This window comes from Acomys russatus, chromosome 13, assembly GCF_903995435.1.
Source record: "Acomys russatus chromosome 13, mAcoRus1.1, whole genome shotgun sequence".
Lineage (NCBI taxonomy): Eukaryota > Metazoa > Chordata > Mammalia > Rodentia > Muridae > Acomys > Acomys russatus.
The window spans coordinates 54517457-54542136 of NC_067149.1; the positions used below are offsets into that span (position 1 = coordinate 54517457).

General features: G+C 41.4%; 1 protein-coding gene across 1 annotated transcript in view; it reads right to left on the reverse strand.

Moving 5' to 3' along the window:
• The window catches only part of LOC127197694 (ovostatin homolog), a 45190-nt gene that overhangs the window by 5423 nt on the left and 15087 nt on the right, over positions 1–24680 (reverse strand). Inside the window, exons 16-33 of the mRNA XM_051155663.1 lie at positions 19918–20088; positions 18803–18950; positions 17639–17741; positions 16878–17106; positions 16098–16227; positions 13698–13816; positions 12945–12996; positions 11683–11766; positions 10395–10571; positions 9190–9271; positions 8372–8528; positions 7117–7194; positions 5697–5862; positions 4604–4815; positions 3003–3212; positions 2450–2574; positions 1733–1878; positions 1375–1562 (exon numbers count right to left, since the gene is read on the reverse strand). Of these exons, the coding sequence (XP_051011620.1) occupies positions 1375–1562; positions 1733–1878; positions 2450–2574; positions 3003–3212; positions 4604–4815; positions 5697–5862; positions 7117–7194; positions 8372–8528; positions 9190–9271; positions 10395–10571; positions 11683–11766; positions 12945–12996; positions 13698–13816; positions 16098–16227; positions 16878–17106; positions 17639–17741; positions 18803–18950; positions 19918–20088 (2577 nt within the window). The remainder of the gene's footprint in view (positions 1–1374; positions 1563–1732; positions 1879–2449; positions 2575–3002; positions 3213–4603; positions 4816–5696; positions 5863–7116; positions 7195–8371; positions 8529–9189; positions 9272–10394; positions 10572–11682; positions 11767–12944; positions 12997–13697; positions 13817–16097; positions 16228–16877; positions 17107–17638; positions 17742–18802; positions 18951–19917; positions 20089–24680) is intronic.

Below are 24680 nucleotides of genomic sequence, written 5' to 3' on the forward strand. Positions count from 1 at the left end.
AGCACATGACCGGCCTAACTAAAATACCTAGTCCATCACTATTTCATATAATAGTAAAGTAATTAGTTAGCTGACATTAAATCAGGCGAACATTTAAGCCATAGTGCTTATGTTAAGGTGCATAGACGGTCATGTTGTTAAGAAATGTCCTTGAAGATTGGTATGTGTGAAAGATATATATTCATAGAAAAGATGAATTTGACATTCACATGACAGCTTAGTGTTTATCATGCCCAAAGTAAAAACAGAACTTCTATATTATTCAGAAAGCCTACTTGTGCGGATGCATTCTAGAGAAATTAGATCATTATCTTGAAAAGGCATGGCCATGCTCACTTCAACATTGGTCACAACTGCCAAGGACAGAAATAATCTGTGTCTGCTTGTCAACAGATCGATGGATATAGAAGCTGTGGTGTTTCCACAATAGGAAATTACTTGGCATTTTAGGAAAATTGGCAATGGGTGTCTGCTGGACAGGGGAAGCCATGTAGATATGGACAGCACTAATTAGACTCAGTGGGTTACTAAAAAGAGGATGTGAGGTTGGGAGTGTGTGTGTGTGTGTGTGTCCTCAGAGGAGGTGTGGGGAATGAAGAGTGAATATGAGCAAAATATGCTGTATACGTATATGAAACTGAGTAAATATTTAATATTTAATAATATTTAAAACTATTATACTAAAAAGGTAATTGTATGAAGAGAGGGTTGTTAACTTGTTTATAAGAATCAACTCACAAAGTTTATGTATATCAGAATGTCAGAGTATATACTTTAATTATATACAGTTTAAGCAATAAAAAAAAACTATGTCATTCTTCATTGGAGTTCAAGCTGTAGAAGAGCCATTCATGGGAGCTGGAGAGATGGCTCAGTGGTTAAGAGTGCCACCTGCTCTTCCAAAGGTCCTGAGTTCAATTCCCAGCAACCGCATGGTGGCTCATAGCCATCTATAATGAGATCTGGTGCCCTCTTCTGGCCTGCAGGGGTACATACAGGCAGAATACAGTATAAATAATAAATAAATGAATCTTTAAGAAGAGCCATTCATCTCGGTAACTGACCACATTACATTCTGTAAGGAATGAAAATGTTTTTAAACACGAGGACTATCTAGTCATGTAACTATGGCTTACACAATATAACTTGTTAATACAAAGGATATGATTAGTGAGACAGAACACAGACTACATTCAACATCTCTTTGAAACAATAAGCTCTTTCACACATGTCCATAACAAATAGAAGCTTTCAAACACCCTTCAGAAGACAAAGCCATGAAACAAACTCAGAAACAAAGCCGTGAAAGAAAACAACAACAACAACAACAACAACAACAACAACAACAACAACAACAATTGTTGCTGAACTTACATTTTTCAAGTAGAAAAGAGCATGGCCATTCTTTATGTCTGTCTTCATCACTTGGCCAGTGCGTTTAAGCTTTGAAGGGATTGACAAGAAGTGTTGAGGATCACACATTTCAACACCTGCGAGGCCCCCTCTAAGAATGAGCGCTATGCCTTCTGCATTAGGGAATGTCCCTTTGTACCTCAGTGTTTCTGTGAGTATACAGGGAAGTGGGTAAAGAGACACACGATGAACAGTGGGCATACTGACTCTGCATTGCTGCAGAATAAAAATATCATTCCTCCTGTCCCAATACAGACAAAATACAAATGTGAGATCTGCAGAAGCATGCTTAGGTGAAGAGCTCTGTTATTGACTTTACTTTTTAAGCACTCTCCTTTTCTTTGTGCCAGGGGAACAGGGCTACTCTTATTTACCTCCTCGATCGATGAGGGCACAGGCGTGAACCCAGAGAGCATCTTTACATCCACAAGGACCATATCCGAGCTTTCGTGAGCTCCAGTGTACCTGAGATGAAAAAATCAAAGACATTCCTACATGGGCTTAGACATGGGAGCTCTCTCAGTGATAGTGGGCGGGGCGACAGATGCATTAATAAGCCTGAAGCCTGGAGAGCTGGCAGAAGCTGGAAGACTTCATCCTCAAGCACCTGAGAACAGTTACAACTGAGTGACAGCCGAGAGGTGACTAGTGTGTGGTGTGACATTAGCTGGCTCTGATCATGAATGCAAAACTTCATCAAATCTCCCAAAATCAGAACCTATAAACAATTCTTCCTTGTTGATGCCATGTAGGCTCCTGTTGGCTTTCGACTGCCGGACACCTGAGGAGAGCTTCCGCAGCTGGCAGGCTGTAGTCAGGGAATGGGAGGCATACCTGTGTAGACCTTGCTGACGGTCTGTCTAACAAGCCAGCATCTAGAAGAGCAGTGAAGTGACTGTGGCATAGAATACCACCTGTCAACAAGTGACCCACCATCGTCCTTGTCACTCAAATGTGTTTTTCTTCAGTCCTTTTTGGAATAAGTCTTTGATGTAGTTCTCTAAGCTGGGAGTGGTTATGGACAAGTCACACTTACGCGAGGGTCACAGTGAGGTCAAACTTAGTCTGGAATCCATCTGAAGAGTTGCTCTTTCCCATCTTCAGGGAAAGGGAAAATCCCGATGCCTTCTTAGGAAGCGGCACATTGTACCTGAGGGTTGCCTGGGAAGGATGGAGGGTTGAAAGTCATCCTGTAGTGAGAACTGAAGAACCTTTTAACCCTTTAACTCCATTATCAAAGTGCTTTACGTCGTTAGTGTCGGGGAGCCAGGATCAACCGAAGGTAGTTTTTGTGAGACGCAGCACAATGATATGATTTGGTGAGGACAAAATACTTTCTACCAGCAGTGTCCATCAAGAAACGTTTGTTAGCCTGCTGTGCTTTGCAAAACTGCCTAAGAACAACTTTAATTAAATAAAAAATGTTTAATTTGTGTGTGTGTGTGTGTGTGTGTGTGTGTGTGTGTGTGTGTGTGTGTAGAAAGAGACAGTGCGAGAGAGTGTGTAATACTAAATCATTGTTTAGTTTAGCTGTTGGGAGCATTCTTATAGGCTAGTTCAGTTCTCCCTCTGAGAAGGGCTTTCATTACCTGGATAAACGTGCAGCCTTCTCCTTCAACGTCTACTGTATATTGTCCGTGCCCTTTGGATAACTTTGAATGCTGCACCAGAAGGCGGTTATCATTGTCAACATGGAAAACATCCTCAGATTCTTCAGTGCTCACGGTGACGGTGTTTTGAGGGTTATATCCGGTTAACTTCATGTATCGGGTTAGGGCGAGAAGGCACACTGTGGTGTCCTGCACAGAACAGTAGTGCAAAGCCAGTCATTGTTGGCCATGAACTTTCAGTCAGTCCCTACACACGTTCGTGAAGCTGGAGAGAGGACAAGAAAGGATGCCTCAAACAAGAGAGGATGCTTAGTTGTGCAAGTTCCTGATAGTTCATTTTCTTTGGCAAATTAATTAGATTTTCATTTTCCTACATATTTTTAAAAGACTTAATTATTTACTATTATGTATACAGTGTTCTCCCTGCATGTACATCCTCAGGCCAGAGGAAAACACCAGATTACATTATAGATGGTTGTGAGCCACCATATGGTTGCTGGGAATTGAACTCAGGACCTCTGGAAGAGCAGTCAGTGCTCTTAACTTTTGAGCCATCTCTCCAGGCCCCTAAAACATTTTTTAAAATATATAAATAACTGTCTCCACTCCTAAAATCATGTCAAATCTAGTCAGAAAGTGAAGGTGGCGTACAATGTGACAACTTCACTTTTCTGTCCCCTCATCTTCAAAGAGGGACAAAGGTCACAAAAGGGTCTTTGGAAATTCATCAGCCTGCCATTTCAAGGGACTCACCCTTAAAGGAGGACTAGAAAGGGACCTTGTCCTTATCAAGTGGCACTGCATTTCTCTTGACTCTTGGTCTTTGGTGGGGTTTTTTTTGTTTTTTGTTTTTGTTTTGCTTTTTTGTTCGTGTGTGTTTGTGTGTGTGTGTGTGTGTTAGGGAAGGAATTGTCCTCTGCCTCCTGATCATTCATTTTCTTGTTTTCTGTCCCCTCCGTTTACTTTTTCTGATGTGGAGACCATGGAAGCACAGAGGAGTCGTTCTTCTTAGTTGGCGTGTGCCTCGACCACTGTACCATCAGATAGCTACTGTACCAAGACTCTGCCCTTATGAAGACACTCTCTTCCAGGTTTTCAGTCTGCTGTTCGGTGTGCAATGGAGAGAGAGAGAGACGTAGCCAGCCTGAATTCCTTAAAGGGAAGGTCTCATTTGTCATCTAAAATACAGTCTCCTTGCAAGAGTGTCTGAAACACAGTGTCGAACCCATGAATAATGACTCACTAAATAAAACAGGATCCAGAATATCAAGTGTGGGGGCTGGAGGCATGGCTCAGTGGTTAGGAGCACTGTTGCTCTTGCCGAGGACCTAGGTTCAATCCCCAGCCCCCACACGGTGGCTGGCAAGCATCTCTAACTCCAGATTGAGGCGCTCCAACAGGCGTGTATGTAGCGCACACACACGCATGCAAAACATCCATACAATAAAGCAAAATAAATAAATCTTTAAAAAGAATATCAAATGCTCTTCATCTCAGAAGCTATCTTTTCGTGACTACTATTGTCATTTTGAGTGTCATTTTTGGTGTTAAACACAGTCACCTCCTGTCAGGGTAATCACCTGCGTGGTAGAGAAGCCTCCGTGGGAGTTCATCTGCTGGGCAAGCCACTGCACAATCTTGCTGGCATAATCGAGGTCCTGGGTGGCCTGGGAAATGACAGCCAGCAGCACATAGCATGTCTTCTCCGCTTCCCCAGAGAGTGCCGAAGGAATGAAGGGCGGAGAGTTTTCTGTTTGGGGTTTCTCGTCTTTCTCCCAATATATCATATTATCTGAGAAAATGGAGAAAAATCAGTCTCTATAAAAAAAAATCCCACAGTCCTTAAAACAAGTTTCTCTAAGGGGAGGTAGGAGGGGGTAGGAAAGAGGTTTTATCCTTTGGATTCTTGTTGTGGCCTGAACTTTAAACTCATATACTGAAGCCTTGATTTCAGAATGTGACTTGACTTCCCAGATAGGATCTTTAAAGAGATGGTAAAGTTAAAAATGAGCTTTCTAAGGTGGTACACGATCCGATTTGATGGCCAATATGAAAAGAGGAAATGTGGACACACAAAATGGAGAGCTAAGGAGGAAACACTACATGCCCAGAGGAAACACTGCATGCCCAGAGGAAACACTACATGCACAAGGAAACACTACATGCCCAGAGGAAACACTACATGCCCAGAGGAAACACTACACGCACAGAGGAAACACTGCACGCACAGAGGAAACACTACATGCACAGAGGAAACACTGCATGCAGGTAGAGAACATGGCTGTCTACCCCAGGCAAAGCCCCCTCACTTCCTGCTCTCAGGGTCTTCCACTTGTCACTTGAGGGAGAAGCATTCTGAGGGTTAAGTTGCCCTGTCTGTGGTATCATGACAGATCCTGGGAAGTAAATACGGCATCTCCACAGAACCATAAGCGATTTACAAAGTAATTATTACTGCCTGAGACATGCTGGCCCTTCCTTTGCTTCGCTCGTGTGAGAAAAATCAGTGAAAAGGGAAAGAGGGAAATTAAATATCTGATAATTTTTGAAGGCATGGACACCGACACGGTCCGCAGAGGTGCCTTGGTGGAGGGAGGGCCCTGATCTGAGTCCTCACTAAGTTCCTCACTTGTTTTCAGGAGTTTCCCCACCAGGAAGGGTAATACGACTTACTTTTTTTGGTAGCAGCTTGATCCAGGGTTAGGAGTAAGGATTTCACTTGCTCCTCTTTTCCAGCTAAGGCCAACGAGTAAGCCAGAATAGCATGAGTGTAGCCCTTGGTGACACCATTTGAAAATGCCTCCTCCAGGCAATAGAGACCGTTGCGGAGGGGAGGAAACTAGTGGAAGAAGACACGCTTGTAAGTGACGCCTCAGCAGCTCATGGTTTTGCTGAATACTTACGCTAATCATTGCTTATCGTGAAGTTCACAATGTAAATAGTATATCGCCGAAGCACATTTTATATAAAGCCTATCATATGCAGTCACATGTTCTATTTTTACATATAAGCCTATCATTTACATTGACATGCCTTATTTTTAAAACAACATTGTAATAAATTTGGATTACTATTCGTATGGGGCGGGGAAACAAAATTTAAGGAGTAAAGTAAATTTTAAATATCAGATCAGCAGTATTCTAGCTATAATATAAACTTCTTCCATGTCACAAAACATATATGTGTGTGTGGATGTGTGTGCATGAATCATGGTGGCCAGAGGATAGTAATGACCACTAATTACATGATTTGAGATGTCTGTCTTTGCCTGGGGCTAACCAATTTTGTTAGCCTTGCTGGTCAGCAAAGCCCAAGGATCTGTCTTTTTTGTCTCCTCAGCAGTAGAATTATAGGCAGGCGTCACTATGTCACCCTGCATTTGTACATGGGTGCTAGGAATCGAACTCAGGCCCTCACGCATGTGAGGCAAGTACTTTACTCACTGAGCTAATTCCTCAGATAGCATATAGTTTCATTAGACCAAAAATGCTTTCCTTTCGTTTTTAAATAGAGGTTTGCATTTCATGATACGCTGATGAGCCCCAAAACACACAGTAAATGGATAGTCCGTGGATTGAAACCATAGTGAAAATGCATCAGAGGGTTGGAAACAAATTTTTTATACTATGGCTTTACTGAATGTAGGAATTCTGTGTCACTGACCGTTGCTTTTGGTTTTTGAGTCTGGGTCTTGCTATATAGGCAAGACCAGCCTCAAATGCCATGGTCCGTTGCCATGACTTCCTGAATTCTGGGATTACCACTGGATACTGGTGTGTGCCATTATGCCCAGCAGAGCAGAGGTTCATAATATGAAGTCCACAGCTGCACTTCAGAAAACATATAAATACCAGAGATTGTAGGAAAAGCTGAGTTTTTTTTTTTTTTTAAATGAGTTTCCCTGGGGGAAACCTCAATCCTATCCATCAAAAGTATCAGTGAATCAAAAGAATTTTGAGCTTCATCTCTTTCAAGGATGGTAATGGATTAAATGTTGTCCTGGTATCTTATTCTATCTGAGTTTCGTTCAGAACCTAGGATCTGTCTAAGGTGCATGCGGCAGAGTAAAGCCAGAGATGATGAGAATCCGTACACTGGAATTGAGTCCGACTTCAAGGAACGTCCCAACAACGTAAGCAGTAAGCACAACCTCCGCCTCCTCATCGCTGCCCTGGAAACAAAGGGACAGTGAGCCACACAGGTTAGCAGAACATGAAAGGTCAATTGTACCTCTGAACTGAGACTAACTGGGAAAACAGTGCTTGAGCAAACATCCCTATGCGCAAAAACACTTTAACATACAGTGTTTAAGTTAAGTAAATAGTAGTCATGTTACCTGGGTGGGATTTATTAACACTCAATACAATAATTAAATAAAACAACAATTTAAAACATACGTATGCTGTGTACAGTATTGTGTGCCTAGTGTTTGGCCTGAATTCTAAGCAGTTCATGTGGCTGTTTTGGTATTAATTTGAGGAAAGGAGATAAAAGATCTCAGAGGTTGTAGAGAATGTTGCAGGTCTATAGCTCGTTCAACTATCTTTCACCTCCTAAGCATCCGTTCCTTGCCCACCTCTGGGTCTGACCCAACACCCTGTGACTAACAGATAGAACCTTTTGAAATGTTTTAACTTAACAAATTCCCAGCTTCCACCAACAAAAGGCTAAGAGTATCTCATCAGATATCGTCTGAGTCCTGGAGCTGAGTTTCCTCTGCTTTGCTGTGGCTACCTACTTAGTGTCACCGTGGGTTTATTTGAAAAGTTCTCCGAGTTCTGGCTTTCTTTATTGTGTTACTTAAAAACTTAATCAAATTGTTACAAAGTTGGAGCATTGAATGCAGGTGGAGTGACCTAAATCTGTGTTCCTGGATCATGGTCATTCGTGGCTAGCTTCAAAATAAATCGTCTTATTCTCTTTGAGGCGAGAGCTGTGTTTTTGTGTAACACACTCTACCAACTGAGCTGCGTTTCTACCTGAGACCATGATTTACACCTCAGGACTGAGGCACGGATGGACAGGAAGTCCTCACACACTCACCACCGCCCCCTCCTTCAGTGTAGTGTCTGATTCCAAATTCCTAGATGTCTTCCCTGCTGAGTCCCTTCTCTCCTCCTCTTCCCAGTTCAATGATTGCAGAAGCCTGACGCTCTATAAAGACTAAAGGCTGAAGGCAAACAACAGACTCATGTAGGGCAGTCTAGGCTCTGGCTAAACATTCACGAAGCCGGCTGATGCTCACGGAGAGAGTGCAGGAGACCCGTGGCTACAGCAGACTGGAAAGGCATAGCATCCCGGGTGCTGGAGGGCAGATTACAAAGAGAATCTGGGGAAGAAAGCCTCACCTCCCAATCACTGTCGCCAAGCTTGTCGTCTCTTCCAAAGCACCCATTCGTTCTCTGTTTGCTTGAGAGCCAGATTAAGGTCTGTTTGAGAACTGTTTCCTCAATGAAAATATATTCCTTCATCTTCTCAAGTGTCTTGAAAGTGAGGGCACTGAGCCTATAGTGGGGGAATCACCAAAGCAAAAGTTAGGGGAAGGGTGATGTCAGCCACCCAACAGGCTCATCAGTGTTCGTCCCTTTGGGTGATGCATTCATACAAGTTGTCTACTGTTGACAGTTATTAGTCTTGATTGACAGGGGCTCTTTTGTTGGGGTTGGTTAAAATATGATGAGCAGCGAATCTGTAGATATTGGAGCAGGTGGATTTTAGCCACTCAAAGGTCTGGCTGCATAGTCCATTTGATTCCACATACCTAGAAACAGGACTGGTAGGACCTATAACTAGACGATAGGGGGCTTTCTAGTTTCCTTTCCTGGTAGCTACATAAGACTGGGAGGTACGGAGTAAGATGTGACACTTGCCATGGACCTGATGAGCTGCGTCATCACTGAAAGCCGTCATTAAGTGATCACACAGCTAAGGAAGTTTCATGAGACTACGGGGGATCTTGTTGCACCACAATGAAATAAGGCATTTCTGGGTTTTGTTTTATTCTCTCTAAAAGCGCTTTGACACCCACTTGGCTGGAAAGCGCCCCCCACAGTGTGAACTAGCTGATCACACCTTCTTGCATGTCCTCCTTAGGGAAAAAAAAAAAACCCATATTATTGAAAACAATGTTTTGTTTGTTTGTTTGTTTGTTTTTAAAATCTCTTACCATATGCTTCCTTTCTGGTTGTTCTGGCAGAACACGTCATATGACCCATCATAGTTTTTGAAAGACAAGTGCTTCTGGTAACCTAAAATACAACACAGTAGGAAGCTGCTTTTTCAGCCTGGGAGAGGAGGAAAAGACTGTCATAGACTGCGTGAATGCAAGCCCTGGGATGAGCTAGTGTGGTCACTTCAACTTTGTCTACCTCTGTGTCGAGAGAGGAGGCCTTATTTAGAAGCTGGCTCAGTACTACACTTAGCAACCAGTACCTTCCCTGAGGTTACTTCAGGGACATGTGCTCCATGTCCCAGTTTCACATGACTGGTGTGCACCTTAGCAGCAGTCAGAGCCAATCACTTGGCTGCACTGGAACACAGCTAAGCAAGCAGGTCCAGGAGCTCACAAACGCATCGTTTTTTTAGCCACTATTCAGAGCAACAACAAACAAGATATTATGGTAACTTTTTCACATTTACAAACGAGTTCATTGGTGTTAACTCCATGACCAGGGAACATCTCAGAGGAGGAGACAGAAAGCATGCAGGGGCTGGATAATGGGGAGAAGTGTTGCAAATGCTGTCTTCAGAGCATAGCATGGCTGTCACAACTGTGAGCTCACACCAGCTGTGATTACCTGGACAAGACCTCCATAAGATGAAGCCAGTCACAACCCTGGCATGGATGGGGTAGGTGATCTTCCAGCTCAGGTCTAGACTAAGGAGCTATTGACCATGAGGATTTACAACAAGTGGGAGACTCATTCTTTATTTAGGGCGTGGCCACTTCTAGGTCTCCCCTCTTCCAGGAGAGGGCCAGATACCCATGCACAAATGGATGTGCTAGTTGGACTTGGTGAGTTATCAAAAAAAAAAAAAAAGAAAAGAAAGAAAAGACACAAAGTTGGGGGCAGGCATGCTGGGGAAGGTGAGGTGGGAGTTGAAGGTGAGACATAGGGGTGGGTATGACCACACTTTGTTGTATACGTGTGTGAATAGAGAAAATTTTAAAATAAAGGTGAGTTTACCAATTGAAATGGTTCTATGTCAGGAGGCTAAGTGGCAAACAGATTTTAGAGTAAAAAAGAACGCACAAGTACTTTTTAGGTCCACTTTTGTCTCACCAGGAGACAACAGAGTAAGACTGAGCATGTTTTGATATTGGTTATAATTGATTTCATCTTTGAGGGCAGAAACTACTTAACCTCTCACCATTAGACAAGAGAAGCAGAGCCTTGGATTTGGCCTCTTCTGTCAGCTGCTCCGTAGCTCTCAGGTAGTCCAGTATGTAAATGTCAGACGCTAGCTGGGCAATGTTTTGCTCGGCACACCCATAGGGCGTCTGGAGAAGGCTGTCCAGATTTTGCATTGCGACCCCGAGAATGTCTCCTGAAGACAGAGAAGGAGAGTCATGCACTCACACCAACGCTGAGCCGCTGCCGCAGCGCTAATAACCACGGGTATAAGAGCGTGGTGGGAACAGGAGATTATTTAAAGTTCACTCTAAAAGGTGTAAACAGGAGGCTGGGGAGGTGGCTCAGTGGTTAAGAGTCCTTGCTGCTCTTGAGGCAGACCTGAATTCAGTTGCCAGCACCCATAGTGGGTGGCTCACAACTGCCTGTAACTCCACTTTTGGGGGCAATCAATGCCTCTGACCTCTTTGGGCACTGCACTTATGCGCATATACTGCCATATTTATATATACACGTATATAATTTAAAAATAAGGGGCTGGAGAGATGGCTCAGAGGTTAAGAGCACTGGCTGCTCTTCCAGAGGTCCTGAGTTCAATTCCCAGCAACCACATGGTAGCTCACAACCATCTACAATGGGATCTGATATCCTCTTCTGGAGTGCAGGTGTACATGCAGGCTGAACACTGTATATGTAATAAACAAATAAATCTTTAAAAAAAATAAAAATAAAAATAAACAAAACACATAAGCAAACCCAATTTCTTAGAGGGTTTCTGGAGTATGGATTTAGAGGAGTTCTGGGTGTGAAAACATTTCTGAGAATCTCATTCCCAGAGCAAAGAGGAAGCTTAGGAAGCATGTTCCTTAGCTGACTCGCTTCTAATTTGTGTTTTGAAATCCTGACCTGTTGAGATACAAACTATAACCCCTCCATCCTCTTGGGACTTGAATGTTGATTCTAGACAAACAACTACTTTTAGGAAACATAGATCTTTTTACTGAGAAATTCCCAGGATCACAACATATCATAATCTACAAGAGGCCAATGTAATTACATTCATATTTACAGGTTAGAGCAGGGTCTCCTGTTTCCTGGGCAAATGCGATTACCCGCCAGCATAGGATGCAGGTCTGGAAACCCCATGCTTCGGATCCCACATGGAAACAGGCAGAAAGGGTGGTCTGAACACGATCCTCCCCTGACAGCTTATTAAAAAAATCTCCATTCTGTTATTTTAGGACTTTTCACAGTCCACCTCAAACAAGATTTTCAAGTCACCATGACACAGAATTTAGTAAACTCACCCACAACGGTGACAAAGGATCTGGCTGACCCTTCCACTACAGTGCTTGGCAGTTCCAGGAGTATTTGCTTTGAGGCTTTGGCACCTGAAAGAAAATACCCGTACAAACACTGGAAAAAACAAAACAAAACAAAACAACTTCCTTCTATAAGTCACAGCAGCAGATTATCTTGGAACAACTGTATTAGGAAGACTAGGCCTTTAGTTAGTTCTGCTTATTAGAGGAAGTGAAATTGAAAATTTGGGCCAGTGAGATGGATCAGAGGACAACGGTATGTGTCAGCAAGCCTGATGATCCGAGTTCGATCCCTGGGACCCAGTGGCAGAAGGAAAGAAGCAACTCCGCCAAGTTGTTTCTGACTTCCATTCCCCCAGCGGTATATGTACACTCATGCAGACATACAGGCATGCACACACATAAATAAATGTAATAAAAATTTAAATAATAAGTTGAGAACTTGAGCTAGCTTAGAATATCAATACAAGCCGGGCGCGATACATGCCTGTAATCACAGCCTCTGGGAGGCAGAGGCAGAGGGGCTTCTGTGAGTTTGAGATCAGCCTGGTCTACAAAGTGAGTCCAGGACAGGCAAGGTTACACAGAGAAACTCTGTCTCGAAAAACAAAATAAACAAACAAAGGAATATCAATACATTCAGAAACTGATGTACACTTAGACAGTGGTTTCCATTTTCTACCAGTTCGGTACTTAAACTGTGAATGGAAAGAATGGAAGATATGAGACCCATAGCTCATAGAAGGAATGCTCAAAGATTGTATAAACATTAAAATCAGGTTACCATTAACCAGCTGAAACAAAACTCATGAAGGGCACAAATCAGGTAACTGAGGGCCAGTAATGAATCTACAGACTATTTCATATCAAGAACCTAAAAGCAAGCACTATGTTAGTGTTATTTGAACAAAATCTCGAGCTTTCCATTGGCCAAGACTGTGAGACTATTATATGAACAGAGAAACCAAAATATACAGGATGGGGAAATAGGCATTGGTAGACTAATCTTATTAGATAAACAAACAAATAAACAAACAAAATTTCATAAATATATGTCTTGTTTGCCAAAAGTTATTATTCAAGGAAGATAAAACATGAAGTAAAGTAAAACCCTCAAGAGGAAATTAAAGTACATCCACATGACAAGTGGGCTCCTGGCTTGTGGCTTGTGCATAGGCTGAGAAAGCAAATCTGCTGTGCTTAGAGATCTCTCTAGGACCAAGAGATCCCTGGGAGAGCCCTCTTACCTTTTGTGCAAATAAGGAGACTCTGGGTTGTTTCTTTCTTAATACCTTCAGGCTGAGAGAGAGAGTAAACAAAAACAACAAATCATAAGCTGGATCATGGAAGAAAAGAGACCAAACATCAGTTCCCTTAGGCATGGCTGGCTCAGGATTGTTCCTGAGTGCCATTCATTTGTCCCTGTCCTTCTTGGGTGGAAGTCTCTGCACACTACCAACACCCCTGAGGCCCTGGGCTCCCATAGGTTGGGCAAGGATAACCCTGTATCATCGAGTGACACTGTCAACTGCTCTGTTTTTTGTTTGTTTGTTTGTTTTATTTTGTTTTATTTAATTGAGGACAACAGGAACTGCTCCCAAGCATAAAGCAAGATAGGGTTTTGTCTCTTGGACTTTAGGATCAGATAAGAAGGTGGTGGGGAGATGACAGGCTGCTTCATGTCAAGAGGAGTCAAGAAATCACAGTCATTCTTGCCAAGGCTCTGTTGGTTGCTTGGGTTGGGTTTAGAGACTCTGAGAAGAGAGCCCAGGTCTTTGCACAAGCCAGGCAAGTGCTTAGCCACTGAGCCACATACCCATTTGGGACTGAGGTATTGATTAGAGAAGGGATGTCTATATAATACCGTAATTTGTTCCAAGTGGAAGGTTGGTGTCAAAAGTAACTTTGGTCCATTAAGGATTTTTCAAGAAGAATGTCCTAGTTTATCTTTTGGACCCTGTTTCCCAGCATGAAGAACTTAGTGTTTCACACTTACATACCTCTACCAGTAAGCTTTTGACCACAGTGTCTTTCCAGTTGACGTCTTGTTCCTTACTGATATCATTTGGGCAGGCACTACTCTGTTTGGATGTAGCCACTACAGTAAAATTCACTTTACCTGGAAAATATTGCCAAGCAAAGATGAAGACTCCATCTCCAGTGGGAGATACTTCAGGTCCACCAATCAAGTCTCGAATGGGATGAACTAAACTTTCCCATCTCACTAAAGTTTAGATCAAACTAACTGCTCCTTCTCCTGCCTGGAGATAAGGGAGTATGATTTGTTCTACTTGTTTCAGGATCCCCTGTAGTAAGTTACTCTTTTACTGCCTTAGAACTTACACCTTTTAAGAAAGATAACATTCTGTGAACCTGTGCTGCCACTACCTTGGATGCTGTTTACAAGATGACATTTGGACAGCATATGGTGGTTCCCTTCCTTCCTTCCTTCCTCCTTCCTTCCTTCCTTCCGTTTTTGCTTTTCTGAGATAGGATGTCACCATGTAGTTCCCGGCTGTCCTGGAACTCATTATGTGCACTAAAGCCTGGAATTCAGAGAGCTCTGCCCGCCTCTTCCTCCTGAGGGCTGGGACTAAAGGCGTGCACCACTGTTCCTGGAGATAACCAGGGCTTCTAATGTTTCCCAGGATCCAAGAAAAAGACCGCCACACCTGGGAATAATTGGGGTTTCTCATGTTTTCTAAGATCAAAGAAAAATAGTAAACTATGATACAGCATAAGGGCCACCAGATATAAACTGAGCGCCGGCAAGAAATCCACTGATTTTGATTTCTGTGGTATCACAGTGTGTAATCAAAACTGATCTCCCGTATCTTTGTTTATAAACATTGAAGGATTGATAAAGCTTATCCTCAAAGCTTAACATCACCCGTGTGCTGTTGACACAACACTATGTTGTTCCTGATTTCTTATTGTGAGTTTTGCTCATTTCTTTCTTTGCTTTGCAAAGCCTTTGAGTGCCACAGAAACATAGCAGCAAGTGCAGTATTCTGTCTCATTTTCCAGAATGACATATTTGAAGATCTTATACTGCATAAAAATTAAGAAAGTTTAAGTGTAATAGAAAAATGGTCTGAGGTGAGTCAATATCACAGCTGAATTAAAAAAAACCAATCTTTCAGCTGGGTATAGTGGTGCACACCTTTTATCCCAGCACTTGGGAGGCAGAGGCATGTGGATCACTGTGAGTTCAAGACCAGCCTGGTCTACGAAGTCCAGGACAGCTAAGGCTACACAGAAATCCTGTCTCGAAAAACCAAAACCAAAACCAACCAAACAAACAAACAAAAACAATCTTATATTCCTCATGGATGTAACAATACAATGAATACAAGATGTGAAATAAAATAAATTTTAAAAAGATTTTTTGTTTTTATTATGTATACCATGCTCTCCCTGCATGTATGCCTGTATGACAGAAGAGGGCACTAGATCTCTTTGTAGGTGTTTATGAGACACCATGCGGTGCTGGGAATTGAACTTAAGACCTCTGGAAGAGCCGTCAGCTGAAGCACTCTTAACCTCTGAGCCATCTCTCCAGCCCCTAAATAAAATAATTTTAATGACATGCCCTTTAAAAGTACATTTAGCATTTCTAGTTCACTAAATTTTTTACTTTTCTCCTTCTCCCATGTCATCGGCCAGAGACCTCTAAACTGCCAGGCACTAAAGCAAAGTTCTCAGTATTTGATCCTCACCCAATGATTGGTATTTTTTGGTATCTGGTGGCCTATTTAGTACATTTAGTTTAAAAAATATGGAGAATCCCAGGGACTCTCATAATTGATGACTGTGGTGGAGGAGAAATTTTGTAAAAGTGGCATTTTGTGTGAACATTAGGTGAAGCAGCAAATGAGAGAATCAGGGTATAGTATTTGGTCTTTATTTGAGATGTGACGTGTAGACTTGATAAGTCACGTGGATTATTAGCATGTGTGCCATGGTTTAATCTTATTATACTTGAGTGTGAGTGAATGGAGTTCTGTTTCACAGAGTATTAACAATAAGGAACTACAGGGCCAGAGAGAGAGAGAGAGGGCTCAGTGTTTAAGAGCACTTGATACTCTTGCAGAAGACCTGGGTTTGGTTCCCAGCACTCACGACACTCACTTTTTCCAGACTTCCTAGGCGCCTTCATGCATGTGGTGCACCTACATGCGTGCAGGCACACACGTATACACAGAAAACAGAACAAAATCTTCCTAAATAAAGAAATTACATTATAAGAATTTTGAATACAAATAATACAAATTTAAATGAGAATTAAAAATATAATGCTGAAGAAAAGAATTTTTTTTCCCCAAAAAACCTAAGGAAAACAGAGGTTGATAAAATGTGTTCACTCCAAGAAAGATTGGCACAGACATACAGCTGCTTACCTGGTGTCTTTGGTGTAATGATCCAGACATATGTTTTCTGTTCTCCAGCTTGTAGGACATCGCTGTTGTTGTTCTTTGGGCTGTTGATGCTTGCTTCATAATTCTCAGATGCTTCTAACTGAACCGAAATCTAAAAATGGAATAATGCCACAGGGGCAGCACTTTAAATATCCCCCTTTCCTAGCCCCACCTTTGCTTGAAATTCTACAATTTTTTTCCCCCCGCACAGTGGTTTCTTCGATGTCTTTTGAAGAGTTGACATTTGCCATCTTAAGAAGAGTCTCTTTATTTTAACTTTGCAAAATAAAAAGATGCCCAAGATGTTTTGTGAACTCATTCACGAGTTCACAAAATCTCATTCCCATTCAAATCTCAAGACATTGTTGTGATTTAAAACAACTGTTTCTGGGGATGTAGAGTTCATTCAGCAGTTAAGAACACTTGCTGCTTTTGCAGAGGACCTGGATTCAGTTCCCAGCACCCACATGGCAGCTCACAACAGTGCAAAACTGAAATTCAAGGGCTCTGAAGTCCTTTTCTGACTTCTGTGTGCACAGGAAGTGTGCATGGTGCATGGACGCACATGTAGGCAAAACAATCATATACAGAAAACAAAATTTAAAATTTAAATAATTACTTTTAAAGATTATAGAGAGAAATGACTTCTTCATAGTATGAATTTTCATTTGTTAATATAGAGACTATGGTGATATTTAATGAAAAATAATACATAATTTAGCTTTGCTAGATTTTTGTTTTCATATCTAAGGGGCAGCTTACCTCTACACATGTAGGCAAGTAGCTGAAGACAGTGACAACGAGATCACTTTGCTCATTTCGAACAACAGAAAAGGGTAAGGAAAAATCGATGAAGAAAGGTTGGGAGGTCTGCAGAGATGCTTTGGGTGAAAGGCCAAACCCAGCATCCCCATTCACACAGAAGGCGCTGGCCTCCCATTGGGTTATAGAATCCGGGACAAGGAACGAGACATTTGCTGAGCCTGAGGAACTGAAAAGATACGCTGTTGGTGACATGTCCTCTAAGTGAGAACCGAGTTTATACGTAACACACACAGATACAGTGATTGAAGGTTTGGAAAAATGGCTTCTGGTGTTTAGGTAAGGCATTAGACACACACCCCTTGTCTGATATCTGTAGAACCAAACCTTAGAAACGCTATATATATATATATATATATATATATATATATATATATATATATATATATATATATATATATATATTTTTTTTTTTTTTTAAATTTGAGGTACCATATATCTGCCTGCGTGAAATTTATAAGAGTGAAGGTCTTGGTGGAAAAGTAAAGCTTTACTGAAACAAATAAGCAAATAAACCATCAAACATGTGATCAGGCTGCACAAACGAATGACTTTTTTTTTTTTTTAAAAGCAAATACCTCACTACTTTATTGCCCAGGAATAAAAGTTAACAAACCAAAGCAAGAAAAATAGAGATAGAGACACACAGGGAAGAAATCTATTTAAGAGAAAGCTAAGAAATATAGAAAAATAAAACTCACTCAACACTGATGAAGTCCCATATCCATGACTTGGGGAAGTATGACCTGAATTTCTCTTTGGTGGCCTGTTTTGCATGGCTGATGCTGTCTATGGCATCATGAACTAAAACAAGATAGGAAGAGATGCAAAAAAATGTCCTATGTAGAAAGAGCAAAAGTATGCACTGTGCTTCAATGCCACATGCCTAGTTAAGCTGTGTGTGTGTGTGTGTGCGTGTGTGAGAGTTTGTGTGTGTGTGTGCACGCGCAATGTATGACCACACATGAAGGTACCAATGGAGGCCACAAGCTGACTTCAGGTGTCTTCCTCACTTGCTTTCTATCTTGATTTTTTTTTTGAGGCAGGGTCTCACTGAACTTGCACCTCTCCATGTAGACTGGCTGGTCAATAATCCCTGGATACTACCCATGGCAACTGTGCACTGGTGTTTATGTGGGTGCTAGGAATCAAACTCAGGTCCTCATGACTGCACCGCAAATGGTTTGCCCACTGAACCATCTCCTGGTCCCTTCACTTGAGCTCTTAACTATCTGGGGCCTAGAACAGAAATTTCCTCCTAGGGCTTAATATTGATAAATTCGAATCTCAACCCAGGTATCACTATTTTGATGCTCAAATTTCTATATTTGTTCAAAAGCAACAAAACAAAACAAACAACAAATCACCTATAGCCAACTCAGGATGAATTAAATCCATTCACTGACTTGCCTGACATGCCAGGACCTGCAGACTCTACTGAGCGGCACTATGTTTGTGCTGATGTTTCTGAGTGCTGTAATATTTGTAATTCTCCAGCACACTTTCCTTTACAGGAGTGGCCTGTTGAGCTGGGCATGGTGGCATACACTTTCAAACTCCATTATTTGGGAGGTGGAGTCAGGATAATCAGACATTCAAGGTCATCCTTGGCTACATAACAAGTTTGAGGCCAGCCTGGCTACAGAGTAAGACTCTGTCTTAAGAATAACCCCCCAAATTTAAAAGACAATGAAAGGCAGAAATATCTCCAGCCTGCTTGGTTGAACTGTAGAAACTCTAGCCCTGGCTCCAAATCATCATAAGCCATCTACAAGCTCTTATTTTGCATGGATTTTAGTTTACCCACACCCAGTCCAAACAATTGTACTATGTATCATTCCAACAGCGAGTTCCAGGTTACCCACAGCCAGAAGCAGATGGAGCGCCACCACCGTACATCAGCACCCGTTCATTTGGGTGATCGAATGGCCTCAGCAAAGGCAGGTTTTCCTGGGATGCACACACTTCTGGTTTCCGGTAATTGAGATTAGTAAAGATTTTCAGACTCATGTCCTTTTCAGAGAAAGACACAACAAAATTATACATTCCTTTCCTGAGGGAGCTATGAAAGGTCTACAGTCATAATAAACAGACAATAAATATACATACTTTCTGTGTTAGCCAGGATTCAGGGCCACAGAAATCAAGTCTCCTTAATTTGACTTACAGAAAAATTTACAATTTGAAAGAAAGCCAATAATCATTATTTATTATTACTACTATTATTATGCTAATATTTCATTTTTATTTATGCTTAAAGGAAAGCAAGAAATTGTCTTAACTAACAGCAAACATGCATGTACACATGCACATGCGTGTCTACCCAGTGCACATGCACATCTAGACAGTGTACATGCATGTCTACAAGTGCACATGCATGTCTACACAGTGCCCATGCATTAAACAACAGAACTTGAACTTGAACTAAAGACTGTCTAACTCAGTGTCCTCTTCTTCATTTGCTGTGATTCTGATCATAAAGGTCCTTGCACGACCCCTGAGCATATGTAGCTGACAGCCTCTGTTTATGTGGAATACAGACTGTAAGTTAGCATTTGGTTTAATTATTGATACATAAGATACACTGAAAGAAACTGAATACCATCTCATTGCTTATGATCTGGGGTCCTATTATTCTGGCTACATAATTTCTTTTCAACAAAAAGAAAAAAGCCAACAGGATTAACTTTTTTTTTTCTGAGATGGGGTTTCTCTATGTAGCCCTGGCTGTCCTGGAGTCACTGTGTAGACCAGGCTGGCCTTGAACTCACAGAGATCCACCTGCCACTGCCTTCCGAGTGCTGGGATTAAAAGCAAGCTCCACCACACTCAGCTTATCATCTCTTTAAAAGTACTCTGGCAGCACAGTGTAGAGAGAATCTACAGTGAAAGAGATGTAGATGGGGACCAATAAAGCTACAATAGATGGTGACCAATAAAGCTACAATAGGACATGTTTTCCAGACTCATCTGATCTTACCCTGAGAAGATTAAAGATGTCTCCATCCCAAACATTGCTTGCAGGCGTATAATACAGTCCATTGTAGAACAAAACGTCCTGAGGAATGCATGGGTCTACTCTATCGTCTTCCAAGTTGAGACCATGGTAGTAATAGCCATATTGGTGGATATTTGGGATCAGGTTGTATACCTAGGAGATGAAGGCATGGTCTTTGGTGATTCTAAGCACTCTTTGCATAATTATAAGATTGGGAAATTTTGTGTCGTAACCCTTTATTTATGAGCCAACCCTCCAAAACTTCAAATGAGCAGACCAATATTGTTTTATGTAGTCAATGTTACTTTCAAACTTTTATGGCTGATAGTACAGAATTTGGGATATCAAATAAAAAAAGAGGCCATGGAGGACTCTCAGTTGTTCCAAAGCCTAGTGCACAGATAGCTGCCAGAAGTTATAATAGTAGAGTTCCCAGACCTGGAGGATGATGTCAGCTACCTGAATCTAAATATTAATGAATTAAAACCTTCCATATAAAATATAGCATCAAGCAATGAACAAGCAGTCAAAGTAGTTCATATAGTCATAGGAAAGTGTTTTGTTTTGCTTTTTTGGTTTTTTGAGACAGGATCTCTCTGTGTTAGCCTTGGCTGTCCTGGACTCGCTTTGTAGACCAGGCTGGCCTCGAGCTCACAGCGATCCACCTGCCTTTGCCTCCCGAGTGCTGGGATTAAAGGCGTGCGCCACCACACCCGGCCAGGAAAGTGTCCTTATGAAGCTCTGTAGTATGTGCAACAAATATGCACCAGTCAAAACGTGAACAAGGAGTATGTTCAATGGCTAATACTTTCACCATTAAGAAGGACAGTAAATCTTCTTGTAATCTTTTAGTTGTTGGCATTACTATGGACACCATGTCCTGAAAGACTGCAGGAAAAAAAAAAAAAGAGGGTTATGTAAAACTGAAGAAAAACTTAAGAAACCATACATATAAAGGGAGAACAACATGAGAAATTAGAAGAAGCATGTACCAAATTAATTCCATTTAAAAAATATGAGCCACCTTCCCTGGGCACATTAGCTTCTGGTAAATGGGAAGAGGGCTTGAGAGGAAGGGGCAGCTTCCACTCACGGAAATGCGTCACTGACATCAGTAGTAGGTGTCAGGTGGGTGTAACTGACAGAAAATAGTGGTGTGGACAGAGCAGAGCACTGACCCTTGGAAGATGCTCCTTAAGGGAGAGAGAAGAGCTTAAGAGAATAAAACAGAGGACCCACCTTAGCGAATGAACCGTCCCACCCACAGAATATAAGAAAAAGCATTCCTCAGATATTTCAGGATAAAGGGAATAGTCACAGATTGACATACGAGGAATTTTAAAAGAGCACAACTCAGAAATTCAACAAAGAAAGCATAAAAATGGGCAAAACCAAGGAAGAAATAGTTAAGCATTGTTGGTGTTGATCTGGAGCTACTATGCGTTCAAATGTTAATTGCTCGCCCGCCCAAGATCCTCACTGTCCTACAGTATCCAAAATGATGCGTGAATCTTGCCTCCCAAATGATCCCCGACTGGCTAGTAAAATCGCCTACTACCTGGGCTGGGCAGAAGAGAGAGAGGTGGAGCTAAGCTTCCCAGGCTAGAAGGACTATAAGGAGACAGCAGGCCGTCATGGGGTAACTAGGAGCACATGGCCAAGAGCAGCTTGCTCTGAGGACTGGCCTGATGGAGCAGAAGCAGCCCACCTAGGAACATGTGCAAGTGTTTGGGATTTTTTGGACGGGAAGCAGACGAGATAGCTTAGAGAGTTGATATCTGGCCAGCCCTATTGCTTTAAGGCTTATTATAAATCTAACAAGTTTTGGCGGCTGGAGAGATGACTCAGAGGTTAAGAGCACTGTCTGTTCTTCCAGAGGCCTTCCAGAGTTCAATTCCCAGCAACCACATGGTGGCTCATAACCATTCTTCAATGAGATCTGGTGCCCTCTTCTGGTGTGCAGGTAGACATTTGGGCAGAATACTGTATAAATAAATAAATAAATAAATCTTTAAAAAAAAAAAAAAAAATCTAACAAGTTTCTGTTTTCTCTTATTTGGAAAAATAGCTGGTTTATGAATAACTGCTGCCATAATGATTCCCTGTATTAATTAATATATACAGAATAATTAATTCTTTTTTACAGAGAATGAACTCAGAAAAAGAAAAAAAAACAAACAAACAAACAAACAAAAAACAACAGAAATAAACTCTAAAGGCTCCAAGAGAAATGACTGACAGAAACCACCCATCGTTGATTTGCTTTTGTTTTTTTGAGGTAAGGTCTTGTGGCTTCAAACTCCTGATTTTCCTGTGTGTGCCTCCCAAGCAAAGAGATTACAGATGTGCATAGCCACACCTACCACACCCAGCTTATAGAAGAGAAGGAAAAAGCAAAAGAAAAAAGAAAGAAAGACTCAAAGCAGGCCACAGGCAAACTGGAGAGTGTGAGAACATGTAAAAAAAAAAAAAAAAATGAGCTAACACATGAATGAAATTTTCAGGAAAAGGAAGAAATAAAAAAGCTTAAAATTTAAGGCATAATTCAGACCAAGCTTTGGATTTTCCTCACCATGATAAATCCTAAGAGATGACTTACTAAAATTTTTACTTTAAATACAAAGGGAGAAAAAGCCTCCTAAGCTTCTGGATAAAAAGATCAAATAACCACAGAAAATAAGTTAGTCTGACAGCACAATTCTTTTAAATATGTTCACAGAGAGGTATAGGGGAGCCAGGTTTTAAAGAAACATAAGAAAAGGTACAAGCCTCAAATTTAAGTCGTATCATCCATCTTTTATATGTCAAGGCATTGTTCTTTATTTCTTAAAAAAGTTTTTGTATCTTGTTAGTTTTGTTTTGTTTTGTTGAGATAGGTCTCACGTAGCTGAGGTTGGCCCTCAACTCCTGATCCTCCTGCCTCTGCCTCCCACATGCTGAGGTCACAGGTGTTCCCCACCATGCCCAGCTTCTAGGTCAAGGCTTTAGAAAAACAATTCTGAGAATGAAAATGTCTTGGAATTGTGAGGAAGCCAGCAGAGAATATGCTTTATGTAATCAGAAGATGACTTGAAAACTGGGATGGCTCAGGGAACAACAGAGAAACCCAGCTAGAAGTGTGGTGTGTTCTCTCAGGGAACGAGAGATGCAACTTTAAGTTGAGACAAAGGAAAAAAGCAGGAAACTGTCAGCCAGTCACTGGTAGGAGTCACTGCCTATTACTTGGAGTGACTGGCTGGGTTTCAAGGTTAAACAAGAAAAAAAAAAGTGCAGCCATTCTATTCTTGAGAAAGTCACTACAACAAAAATCTAAAAGCAAAGTGTGATGGCTTATACTTTTGATCCTAGCACTCGGAGGTGGAGGCGGAGGCAGAGGCAGAGGCAAAGCCAGAGGCAGAGGCAGAGGCAGAGGCAGATGGATCTCTGTTTGAGGACAGCTTGGTCTATATAACCAGTTTTAGGACATACAGGGCAACACAGTGAGAGACTCTTTATGTCTGTCTGTCTCTCTGTCTCTGTCTCTGTCTCTGTCTCTCTCTCTGTCTCTCTCTCTCTCTCTCTCTCTCTCTCTCTCTCTCTCTCTCTGTCTGTCTCTCTTTTTCATCTCAGATTTCATTTGACATATATATATATACATATATACTCAGATTTCATAAGAACATACACATATAAATATATACATACAAATATATAGTCCGATTTCATAGCTATAAAATAATCTGATAACAGAAATGACACCATCTTAACATACATGAACATTTCAAAAACACATGTCTGAGCACAGCAATACAACAGAGAACTTCATAAAATAGAAATATGAAGACTATGAAGCAATATAACCCCAAATAGCAGAGTATTGCAAGATAGTCTTTTACATATAATTATAAAAAGTCCCAGTATGTGAATTTTTTGCCATAGAAGGGTATCTGTAAACAGAAGAAAACAGAAATTTCTAAAACAGAAAACTGAAGCAAGCTCCACACAGTGGGATCTACAGGGGAGTTTGAAGGTCGGGCGTCGGGAAAGGGATGAAGCCTGGTGGTAAAGATCTTGCTTTGCATGAACAAGTCCTGGCTCTAATCTCACCATCACAGCAAACAACAAACAGACAATGATAGCAGAGGAAAATGTGTAGACATCTCACTCACTTAACTACATTAATACAAGTGACAAAGTTTTAAGAACCTGCTAAAAACAGTAGCAACAAAAATATAAAATATAATGATAACAGCAAAATATGGGTAAGTCAATAACTAACAAAGAAAATAGTGGCACAAGCCTGTGATCTCAACACTTGAGGAGGCAGAGCCAGGTGATCTCTGTGAGTTCAAGGCCAGCCTGGTCTACCAGGTAAGTCCAGGACAGCCAGGGCTACACAGAGAAACCCTGTCTTGAAAAAACAAATAAAAAAGTGTAAGTGTAACATAAAGGGAACATAAGCTGTTGATACAGAGAACATAGCTCATAAAAGCTTTCTCACTTTTCAACACAATGAACTTGGAAATCCACATAAAAGTCTTAATCTGGAAGCTGGGAAAGGTGGCTCAGTGGTTAGGAGCATTGGCTGCTCTTCCAGAGAACCCAGGGTTCAATTTCCAGCATGTGTGGACAGATGTATATGCAGACAAAACACTAATACACATAAAATAATAAAATATTTTATCCTAATCTCTTAAGGAATGTAGCAAAGCTTGCACCAATCTAGAGATGATACTTCGATGAGCTAACTTTTATAAAGCAAACAC